General features: G+C 51.7%; 1 protein-coding gene across 2 annotated transcripts in view; it reads left to right on the top strand.

Moving 5' to 3' along the window:
* Positions 1 to 3566: 3566 nt before the first annotated feature.
* Positions 3567 to 11967, top strand: part of PPARGC1B (PPARG coactivator 1 beta) — a 120583-nt gene continuing 112182 nt past the window's right edge. For both annotated transcript variants that reach the window (XM_027545978.1, XM_027545977.1), the window contains exon 1: positions 3567 to 3694. In XM_027545978.1, coding sequence (XP_027401779.1) covers positions 3617 to 3694 — 78 coding nt within the window. In that variant the 5' untranslated portion in view covers positions 3567 to 3616. The remainder of the gene's footprint in view (positions 3695 to 11967) is intronic.

The following is an 11967-nucleotide window of genomic DNA, read 5'->3' as shown; positions in this document are numbered from 1 at the left end:
AAGGGGTGTGTGGCTTTGGCCACATTCTGCTACGTGTTCAGCGAAGCTGATGGGTAACATACACTCCACAATTCTCAAGTTCTACAATTCAATAGGAGACGGAGCCAGCTCTCTAAATTAACAATACAAATCGGGTGACTTCTTAGTTCCTCTTGGCTTGAGTCCCTGCCTCCTGGGACTGGAGAAATAGGTGGGAAATAGGTGTGTCAGACTCCCTGGCCTGGGTCAGAGAATCACTGAGTTGTGGGCAGCTGGCAGGAAACTTCAGTGATGATCAAGACTCATGTCCCCTCTCCCCCATTCACTAGCAAAAATTTACTAAGCAATTGTTCTGAATAGAGTGTGGGCAGGGGTGGCAGCTGTTGTGTTCACTGATTTATCCATGGTTCACATCATCCCAGCTGGCACTTAGTGGGTGCTCATCAAATGTCTATTGACTGATGGGTAGTTTCCTGCAGCACAGTCATTTAGGGGAACCTATTAAATGCAGATTCCTGGGCCCTCTGTTGACCTATTGAATTTTAATCTTTGGTGACAGGGACCAAGTATCTGTCATGACTGGGGTCTGCGGTTTACACCGTGCACAGATCTGGCTTCAGATCTCAGCTGTGTCTCTGCTTGGTCTTGGACTAATCATTTCAACCCCTTTTAAGCATTTGTTTCCTCAGTCATAAAATGGATATCACACCGCCAAATACTCAGGGTTGTTGAAGTCAATCTGAGATGATAATAAGCTCAGTTGTCTGGCACATGCGCAGAAGAGAGAAACTGTTAAGTTTGGGCTGGTATCTATAAACGCCCATAATATCTGGGCTAGAGGGTTCAGTAGAGGTCGATTTAGCCCAACTCTTTTGTTTTCTACAGGTATGGAAACAGCCTCAGAGAGGGGACGGTAATTGCAGAAGATTATATAGCCCGTTAGGTTTCTTGAGGGCTTTTATGGATCAGAGAATGTGAAGAGGTTGAGAATCTATTGAGTGGCCTTTAATAAAGGAATCCTTGGGATAAGATGTTTTTGTAAAAGAGGTTAGATATCTCAGATCAGGTGCCTTCTCATCTGAGTCTCTTGCCAACAAGTAGCCCATTCTGAGGACACAGGGATTAGTGAGAAAGGCCTTGTAGCTGGGCAATTAAAGACAAAAGCTTTTGGGTGGCGCTGTTGAGGGCTTCCCTGGGAGGCCATGTCTGGCACTGCAGCTCTGCCAGGCCAAGGCTGGAGATGGCTAGTCTCAGGGATCCTCCAAGAATGGCCTCTGGGCAATAAAGGGCATAACACCAATCAGAGGTGAGACTGGATCTGGGAGGGATGCTTCTTGGAAACAGCGTCCTGGGAGGCTCTGGCTCTGATGTCTACAAACAGCAGCAAAAAAGCATGGCCTCAGGAGAGCACATGTCTTTAGTGCTGAAGGTGATGATCCTGGTGACGGTAGTGATGATGATGCCTGTGAGAATCAGCACTTCCTCTTTGCAGGCTACAGAACCAAGCAATTAATTTTACATGCATTGTTCCATTCAGTCTTCTCAAGATCCCTACCTGGTGGAAACTGAGGCTTAGAGAGGTTAAGTAAACTAGCACAAAGCTAGTGAGCACCAGGATTCAAATTCAGACCTATTGGAGTTCAAGGTAGCCAGTAGCATATAAGCTCTGGAAGAGAGGAAAATAACGTTGGCCAGGGCTTCAGGGGACATATATTTCACCCCCATTTTTACAGATGAGGAAACAAAGGACCAGAGAGGTTAGCACTTCCCTCATGAAGTCAGGTACTGTACCAAACACTTTGCATATGTTAGCTCCTCGATCATCATAACACCCCTCTTAAGTAAGTAATTCTATGGTCCCCATTTGTGTCGATGAGAAAACCAAAGCCTGAGAATAAATGACTTGCAGGTGCTCGAAACCAGGCACTCTGACTAGAGGGCCCACGCTCTTAATTCCCTGCGTTGCCCAATACTGGAGTGAGATGTGATGGGCTGGACCAGAGCCTGGGACTGCTGACTCCCAGGCTAGCGCTTCAAAGCTCCATGTAGGCTTTCTCTTGGGATCCATTGTTCCTTAAAAGCGCCCTGAACTAAAGCCCAAAGAGTGAAATCACGCCCTCTGGTTCTGGGAACCTCAAACTGGAGAAGGAAGCTCCTGCTCTGGTGTTCAAGTCTGAGCAGGTGTACTGGGGACTCTCCCTGTACTCTCCTTTCCTCCTCCGGCTGGGAGGGAGCCAGGAAGGGTGGGCAGGGTGGGGCAGGCCTTGCTAGCTTGGGATGGGAGGAGAGCAGGCGGCAGGAGGGCCCAATAAAACAGGTTGAAATCTTCCCGCCTTTCTGCCTTTACCCAGGCGGTGCCCTCATCTCCTGGCTGGCAAACAGCAGGGCATGATGATGAAAGTTCAAGGCTGGCGTCAGGAGGCCTGGGGGCTCTGGATCTGGCCCTGGCACTCACTCCATGCATACACTTTACCCTAGGCAGTTTTCTTATCTACGAAATGTGTGGTGATGGTAATGGGAGATCTAAATCCTCTGGGATTTTTAGTTAACACATTACTAAGAACCTACTATGTGCCTGGCACTGGAGACAGTATGTGCAAAAGCAAACTCAGGCCCTGCTTTCATGGGTCTTTAAAGTCTAGTAGGAAGACGTCTGAAGATCAAATCTTCACTGTAACTACGGTAAAATGGCAACCGTTACCAGTGTTTTAAAGGTCTGCAGAGCTAAGGCCGCCGGGAATGATGGAAGTGGCAGGAGAGAGAGTTGACAGTCCGAGGAGCAGCAGGGAAGGATACAGTGAAGATGTGGTTTACTCGGTGAATGTCCGCAGACAGGGAACAGTATTCCGCAGTCGGATGGCTTACCCAAGAAACTGGGAGGCCAGTGGGCCAGCAGGAAGCTGGCTACTTCAAGGCACTGTGGACATGGTCAGAGAAGGAGTTGAAGTTTTCGGGGGGGAAGTACACAGTGAAGGAAGCCAGAGAGAGAGATAGTTAAGAATATGGGTCAACGCATCTTCCAAAGAAAAGATTTTTTTAAAAAAGCTTCCCCCTCCGAGGAGCCTTCCTTGATTTCTCCACCTTTGACCTATGGTATCCCTCCCTCTCTGGCTGCAGCCCAGCGAGACACTCAAGCCTGTAGGGCAGTCAGACCTGGGCTTTGTTTTCCTGTATTAAACTATATCGTGGCATCAAACGAGGTCCTCTGCCTTCTGAGGCCTCAGTTTCCCCAGCTGTGCCGAAGCAGGTTGTCTCGTAAGGACCCGCCCAGCGCTAACGCAACGTGATTCGGTCGGCAGGAGCAGTGGGCTGCCTGCATTGCTGCGCAGGCATCGGGCTGCTGGCTGACTACCGTCACCCGGCTGCGGGCGCTGTCCTCCCGGGCCGGGGGCCGCGGGCGAGGATCCCGGCGCCACACATTGCGCAGGGAAGGGGGGGGTGCGACCCCCGGCTTGCGCGGGCGCCCTGCGGCCCCGCCCCCGCGGCCAGCGGCCCTGCGGCAGCGGGGGCCTGAGCTCCGCCCTCCCTCCTCCCGCCGGCCGCCCTCCCTCCTCCCGCCTCCCTCGCTCGCTCGCTCCCTCCCTCCCCCGGCCGGCTCGGCGCTGACTGCGCCGCACGCTGCAGCCGCGGCTGGAAGATGGCGGGGAACGACTGCGGCTCGCTGCTGGACGAGGAGCTCTCCTCCTTCTTCCTCAACTATCTCGCGGACACGCAGGTAAGATCAGCAGGGGCCACGGCCGGGTAGCCAGGGCCGCTGAGCTGCGGAGGCTGCCGCCGCAGCCGCGGAGGCCGGGAGGCAGCGGTGGGCGCATTGAGGGGATCGGGGGTTCCAGACTGCAGAGTCCCCCTTCCATGCACCCTGCGATGTACTTCTTTCTGGGGACAGGGAGCTGGAGGTCCCCCCACCACGCATGCCGGACCGTTGCGGTCGCTACGGCCGCTGGGGAGGGTCTAGCCTTGGTTGCTTGGATTCCGGCCCACCCCCACCCCCCTGCCCGCTGAGCTGGGGGGTTCGGTGCTTCCTTGAAGAGGTTGAGCCGCGTCAGGTGTGGGGGACCCTCATGCTGAGTCTGGGTGCAGAAGGCGCGCCCTCAGGCTCCCGGCACTTGCTGCCGTACTTTCACGTGGACTTGTGGCCCCGGCGCAGGCGCCTGTCCCGGTCCCCGGAGTCCCCTGATCCTCCGGTCTCGGGTACCAGGTCTGCTACAGCTAGCCCCCTCGAGGCTCTCTAAAAGCTCCCGCAGCGCGGAGTTTTCTGCCAATTGCCCGCTGAAGGCATAGGGGTCTGCAGGGCACGTGGACATGCGGGCGGGGATAGCACCTTCCTGGTTTCGCTATCCGGTGGAGTCCCCGGGGGCGAAAGCCCGGCAGGATGGGGCCGGAGGACTGTCTGGGGGCGTCTGGGTCCCCCTGCAGCGCGCGGCCCCTGGTGCGCGCTCGGCGATGCTGGGGGAAGGGAAGGCAAGGCGGCGAACCGGGCTCAGGCTGCGCCTGGGAGACCCACTGGCGACACGCGCGTGACAGGAGAGGGTGCTTCGTTGGGCCGGGAGGGGCGAGGAAGCTGGTTACTTGGAAACGGGGGCGGAAGGGGGGGCGGTTGCTGCTGGGATAAACTGCCCGGAAAATGCCCGCACAGGGAATGCGCGCCCCCTACCCGTTCCCCAGTTTTCCCCACCCCATGCCTGTTGCAAGCATAAAGTTTGGCCCCATAGTTAGGGTTTTTTTCTACGGTCACCCCGGCACGGGTAGCGGGGAGGCTGGGGGTGCAGCCGAGCCGCGAATGAGACCCCGGATGCGGGTGCACGCCGGAGGCAGAGGGGCTGCTGGGCTCTACCGGGCGCGGCTTGCTAGGGCTGGTTTGGTACCTGGAGTCTGAGCGCCGGTGCCGGCTTGTTTTGCATAACACTGGAAGGGAGGGGGAGGGGGGCGGGATGTGGGAGGGGAGAGAGGGAAACTTTGCTTCTTGTTATATCTGCCTGTCTTGGGCGGCAGCAGCTGTCATGAGACCGGGTGGGCGGGGAGAGGCTTGCTAGCTGACTCCTTGCCGTGAGATGCGACTTGGAGGGGACGCAGCAGCCGAGACGTTCAGCTCTGGGGGACTCTGGGTGGCGAGTCCCGCTGGCTGCTGGAACCGCGCGACGTGGCCGGGTGTCGCCGAGAGGAAGCCCGCCACGCGCAGAAGAAGGCCGGTCCCTGATCGCTGCGGACGTCCATGCGTCAGGGAGCCGCGGGGCCTCGTGGTCGGTGGCGGGATCGCTTGGGTGGGTTCCGGGCACGGGCCGCAGGGGCTAGTGGCATATGATCGCGCTTCTCCAGGCCCGGGGAAAAGTGTGATGAATGGTCTGCGCGCGGTAGTGTGTGTTTGTGTGCACACGCCGCGCGCATCGGGCGCGTACCTTTACCTCTGACGAAACTGCAGTGGAGCTCCAGTGGCAGTCACCGGGCGCCGGCACTCGCCCCGGGCCCCTGTCTGCTCCGAAGGCCGATCCCAGCCTCGGCACCACCACCGCGCCCCCAGCCCCGTAGCCCCCAGCCCTCTAGCCGACAGCATGGGACCGGGGGGGACTGGATACAGGGTGGGCAGAGTTGCTGCTAGAAAAGTTCTACCCTCGGCCCTCTCGCTTGTCCGGGGGTGTCTCCAAACCCCTCTACTAAGACGCGGATGTAGGAGGCCTGAAATAGCCAGAGACTCGTCCAGAGACCCACAGGAAGAACTCGTCCACTTTGGACCCGACCCTAGGCTTCAACACCATCTTCTGTGTTCTTCGGCTCACATTTGCCGTTTTAGCCGTCCAAAGTGCCTACCCAGCAGGCAAATTTCACCAAAGGAAACTAGAAATTTGGGTAATCGTGTATCAGCAGAAGCAGTGCAGTGGAAGTTAATCTGGGACGTTTTGCTTTTTTTATGTAACCACGTGATGGGCTGAGGCCCTTCGGGTGATCTCTGCCGTCCCAACTTGGGAAGTGTAATTGATAGGGGGAGCTTGGCAGCCGCCCCTAGAAGGCTCCGAGAACCAGCCGGAAGAGGACCTGGGCGGGTCTTCGCGGGCCTCCTCATTTTACAGTTGGGGATCGAGGCTGTGAGGGCTGGACGGCTGGTACAGGACCATGCAGCCAGTGGGTGACAGAGCCACCCAGGGCTCCTGACTCCAGGTCCTGTGTGTTACCTCGAAATAGCACTGGACTTGGAGTCAGAAGGCCTGAGTGGAGTCGCCTTCCCCACTCTCTGGCTGGGTGACCCCAGAGCAAGCCATTTTAACCCTCGAGCCTCCTTTCTCCCATCTGTCAAATGGGGCTGGTGGTGCCGGCAAGAGAAGCCCAAGGCCCGGTGGTTGGGGGTGAGCACTCTTTGCATGTGGAATGTCTGGTCCTTCCTGTGACTTCCTCTCCTCCCCCTAGACCCTCCCTGGCCCTCCCCTTCACCGTCTCCCCCTTTGGAAGGCGTGGGGAGAGTGAGTAGAAAGGTAATTTATCAGCTTTATCCCAAAGACTTGTCTTTGGCAGCTAATCCTGGGTTAGATAGAGGGAGGATTTCTGTTGTGGAGACTTAACTTATACCCATTCAGGTCAAAGTTCAGAAATTCAACAGATTAAGGGTTGTGAAAGTTTCTTGGAAAGGTTTGGGGCATGTGTCGCAAAGGACTTTGTGTTGGCTTCTCCTTGTTCCGGGCCCCTGCCTGTAGTGCCCTCACCCACCATCCCTGTGTGGCCCTCTCCTCTAGCAGGCCTCTCTAGCCCAGCTTGCCCTGCTTTCTCTAGCCTCTGGTTGTCTTAGTCTGTGTTATACAACCAAGCATTTTGTGTGTGCGTCCTGTGGCCCAGGAAGATTCTGGAACTAGAGTTGTGCCTTTCATGTCTTTGTGCCCCTGTGTCACCTGTCACTGTGCTGAGCTCCTTTGCTTAGCTCTTGGCTAGGCACAGAAATGACAGACAAGGGACGTTCTCAGGCTGGCTGGGGGGACAGCTGGGCCCAGTATGGGGAGAGAGGAATGCAGAGGGCTGCAGCTGTGGGCAGTGACTTAGGCTCCAGAGACCACATAGTAAGCCCACACTAAATATGGGTTGTTTGAAGACACTTGGGACATCAATCATAGATGTGCAAACTGTCAGAGATGGCAGGATCTTTATAAATCATCAAGTCCAACTCCTTATCATTTAAAAATATTTAATAATAGAATTGTTAGGAAACACTGGCAAGCATAAAGAAAAAAAATGAAAATATGTAATCTTACCCAAACATAACCACCGTTAATTTTTATATGTGTTTTCTGACTTTTTCTTTCCTGTTGATTCCTGTGGATTATATCTTTTGTACAAAAATGGAATCATTCTTTGTATAGTAATTGTAACTTGGAATCACACTGTTCCAACATGCTTTTTTTTGTCCTCCAAACAATATACTTTCCACATCAGCAAGTATTCTACCTAGTATCTTAATATCTTAATGGTTATGTAATATTGAGGGTTGAACCAAAAGGTATTTAATCAATCCTTTATCGTTAGTCATGTAAGTAGTTATATATATATATATATATATTTTTTTTTTTTTTTTTTGCTCTTGTAAGCCATGCTGAAATGAATATCTCTGCGTATGTCTTCTTTTCTTCATTTAAATTCCTAGAAATGAATTACTCTGTCAAAGGAACTATGCAGGCGTTTGGTAAACACATTTCTGGATTGCCTTCTAGAAAGATTGTGCTAATTTGCACACTAGCATTGTGTGGGAATACCCAGTTCCCCATTACCCAGAAAACTCTTGGCATTTTAATTGTTTTTCATTTTTACCAGTCTATTCATCAATAAATTTTGTCACCTTATTGGTTTAATGTGCATTTCTTTGATGACTTGTGCTGCTGAACCTTTTCCCCAAATGATTATGGGCCATTTATGGTCTGTTCTGTGAAATGTCATGTTAGTGAATTTGGCCCATTTTTCAGTTGGTATGCTGTTTCCTTGTTGTTCTAAAACTGGATCTGAACACCCGAAGGAGCACCTGCCACATGGAGAACTGGAAAAAATGGCTTGACTAGTGTTGACTTGCTTGGTCTGGGATGCTGCTGCCTCCACAGCCCCTGAAACCAGGGCTAACTTCTTTTCCAAGTCAAAGTTCTGGCCATCTATGGGGCAGGTTGAAGTGCAACCTTTGCTGGGTACCTTTACCCACTCTTCATCTGTGTGAGACCCAGGAGACTTAACTCTTTCACCTGAGCGCAGAAGGGGACACATTTGCTGGCTCTGTTTACCAGAGACCCAGGGTTCACTTTCACTGGGGCTTCCTGGCTGGTGCTAATGATCAGGATGCTTGTGGAACCCAGGAAAGGCAATGGCCCAGCAACTGGGCCCTGGGGGTTTATGTTTCCCCTTCACCCTAGGGCTTTCCTCTCCCCAGCTGCTGTAGGCTAGCCAGAAGCTTCATCATTGCCAGGATATGAGTCACCCTTTTCCTTCTCTCTCTGGAACAAAAGAAGGAATACTGGTTTGAGTCAGAAGAAGCCTTGCAAATGGGGGCTTATGCTGGGAAGCGAGTCCCTAACATAAGCATTGCAGTATTAATAGCTATCTCCTCCTGCATTATCATCATCATCAATGCCATTTATTGAGCATCCTCTATGTGCTGTGTGCTCTGCTGAGCCTTCTGTTTGCATTATTACATTTCATTCTCATAAAGATTCTACAAAGTATAGATGTCATTATTCCCATTTTACAGCTGAGGCATTTACAGTTTCAGAAAACTCATTGACTTGCTGAAGATGATCTACCTGCATTTCCTTGGAATAAGTGGAAATGCCAGGATCAGTGGGCAAGGTCCCCAGACCTCTTGATTCCAAGTTCCATGAAGACAGGGACTACTCTCTTTCTATTCATTGTCTTCTAGCACCTTGAGCAAATGAAGGCAAATTGTCAAGAGAGAAGGCAGAACTACTTCTCTAGGCCTCTCTTCTTCAATCTATGAAATGGGGATACTAGGCCCTAACTCTCAGGATCGGAAATTAAATAATAGAAAGTACATAAAATGAGCATCTGTTGTGCACAAAACTTTGAATCCTTCTGTCTCCGAAACACTTTAGAAGGGCAAGATCAAGGATAGAAGGATAGAATTAACTCCTGCCCATGCAAACTTTTCTCTGTAAGAAAGGGAAGCACAATTCTTGTGATAAGGATGGAGGGAACCCAAATAAAGTCATTTAGAAGAGAATGAGCAGGGTTGTTTACTGTCTCTCCCTCTCCAACATAGTTGAATGCCTCAATTACATCCTGTGGACACTCAGCTGATGAGGAATCAATTGAACTGGATTGACCTTCCTGTTACTCTCCCTGACTTCCGGTCTGGGTCCTTGTCCATTCACAGCTGGGTTCCTGTATTTACTATCACACCAGACTCTGTCCTCTCCTGATTGTCCTCAGCCCCGATGGCAGATCAGTCCCCCTAGAGCACGTGTCTGATGCCACCCCATTGCTCACACATCATGCATGGCTCCTTGCTGTGCTTAGTTGCTCAGTGTCTGCGACTCTTTGAGACCCCATGGAGTGTAGCCCACCAGGCTCTTCTGTCCGTGGGGATTCTTCAGGCAAGAATACTGGAGTGGGTTGCCATGCCCTCCTCCAAGGGATCTTCCCAACTCAGGGACTGAACCCGAGTCTCCTGCATTGCAGGTGAATTCTTCACTGTCTGAGCCACCAAGTACTCTTAAATGCAAACCTGAAGTTTAACTTCATGTGCTAAGGCCTTCAGGTATTCGAGGTTGAAGAGTTAGGCCCCTGACTTTATCACAAGCTGTCTGCTTTCTCTTTGGGATCCTGGCCTGCCCCAGGCTATGTCATGAATCTTCCAGGAGGTATTGGCTCATTCAGCTATGTTCTGTCTCCTGTTGGAATTTCTACTATTTGCGTTATTCATCCTGCATAAGACTCAGCTCCCACGCTATCATTTTGGTGACATCTCACATCCAGGTACCACTGCTCCATCCCATATGTAGCAGAGAGCATTCTGAAGTCAGCCTGCCTGGGTTTGAGTCCTGGTTCTGTGATTTACCAGCAGTGAGACCTTTGGTATGTCATGTGACTTCTCCGAATTTCCATTTCCTCAGGTGTAGAGATAACGATAAATAGTACTTCCCTGATAAAGCTGTTTCACTATGGAGTCAATGAAAATCAAAGGACGTATGGATTTAAAGCACCTCACAGAATGCATGGCATAGAAGTACCCAACGATAGATGCATCTCTTGTAACATATGTCTCGTTAAGTATTTAGGAAATCACTCCAGATTGTTAAGCTCCATGAGGGCAAGGATTTTTGTTCACTTTGTTAAACATTTTTTTTCCCACAATGAATAGACAAATGCCTGGAACACAGTAGCCATTCAGAATCCTCACTGGGTGAGTAAATGAGCTAGACTATGAGCCTCTTCAGAGCACGTGTTCATCAGACGAGGCAGATTAAAAAATCTTTTGGAATGACCTGAAAGTTCCTCTCCAGACATTCATCCCCAGCATTTTAATATATTCATAGCCTACCTGTGTTTCAAGCCCCTGCTCACAGGTGACCACTCTGGAAAGTCTGTGAAGCACACTGTTCTGCTGACATGGAGGGTGCCACTTACTCTCTGCTAGCGCTTTGTCTTATTTTCCGTGCAGCATGCAGGATCTCAGTTCCCTGACCAGGGATCAAACTCATGTCCCCTGCAGTGGAAGTGCGGAGTCTGAACCACTGGACCGCCTGAGAAAGCTGTGCCTGTGTGCTTTTATCCCTATAACTAGAATGACAGCTCAGGAAGGGCAAGAAAAAATATTTTTATCCTAGTCTGGTTTTGTGTTTACCCATTAGGTAGGCAAATTTTTGAGCAGAACTATGTTTTATATGACTAGGTGTCAGGTTCTCTGCAAAGAACTTCGTATTTTAAACATTTTATCATGGAAAAATAGCGAACGTACACAGCCAAAGCCAGTGGCAGGAAGGGAATCGAGAATGTCCATGCCACCGTCACCCGGCTTTGGCCACTTTTGACAAGCGGCCACTCTTGTCCGTCCACTCACAGACCACACGTCATCTGTGGCTGTTCAGTGTGTATCTGTGAAGAGACTTTTGAATACTGTTGCAATGGTTTCTTGCAGTGTGAGATTGCTTCTGTTTTCCCCATTTTGTAAGTGATGAACTTGAAGCACGGAGAGGTTAAAGCAGTCATGTAGGGTCTGGGAGCTAGTGAGTGTCTAACCTGGGATTTGAACATGGGTTCTTGAGCAGCTCCTGGTGGCGCAGATGGTAAAGCGTCTGTCTACAATGCGGGAGACCTGGGTTCGATCCCTGGGTTGTGAAGATCCCCTGGAGAAGGAAATGGCAATCCACTCTAGTACTATTGCCTGGAAAATCCCATGGACGAGGAGCCTGCTAGGCTACAGTCCATGGGGTCGCAAAAGAGTTGGATATGACTAAGCGACTTCACTTTCTTGAGCAGCTCACTCTCCTTGGCTTGGGAGGGCCCCTGCTGCTAAGTCGCTTCAGCCGTGTCTGACTCTGTGGGACCCCATAGACGGCAGCCCACCAGGCTCCCCCATCCCTGGGATTCTCCAGGCAAGAACACTGGAGTGGGTTGCCATTTCCTTCTCCAATGCATGAAAGTGAAAAGTGAAAGTCAAGTAGCTCAGTCGTGTCGACTCTTCACGACCCCATGGACTGCAGCCTACCAGGCTCCTTTGTCTATGGGATTTTCCAGGCAAGAGTGCCGGAGTGGGGTTGCCATTGCCTTCTCCAGGAGGGACCTTGGAGCACATCAGATCAACCCCTACCATTCCCAGAAGAAGGGACCCTGCGCAGAGAAGGAGAAGCCACCTTGTTGGACGAGGCCTAGGTCTCCTACTCCCTGACTAGTTCTTTTCCGGTATCAGAATTTGAGGGGAGGGTGGGTCTTGGCTCTGGGGGAGGGACAGGGTGATGGCCCGAGTAGAGACTCTGCTGCCCGAGGTGGCCAGGCTTTGTGGTGGCTGTAGAG

Source organism: Bos indicus x Bos taurus, chromosome 7, assembly GCF_003369695.1.
Source record: "Bos indicus x Bos taurus breed Angus x Brahman F1 hybrid chromosome 7, Bos_hybrid_MaternalHap_v2.0, whole genome shotgun sequence".
NCBI lineage: Eukaryota > Metazoa > Chordata > Mammalia > Artiodactyla > Bovidae > Bos > Bos indicus x Bos taurus.
This window is presented reverse-complemented; position numbering and strand designations above follow the sequence as displayed.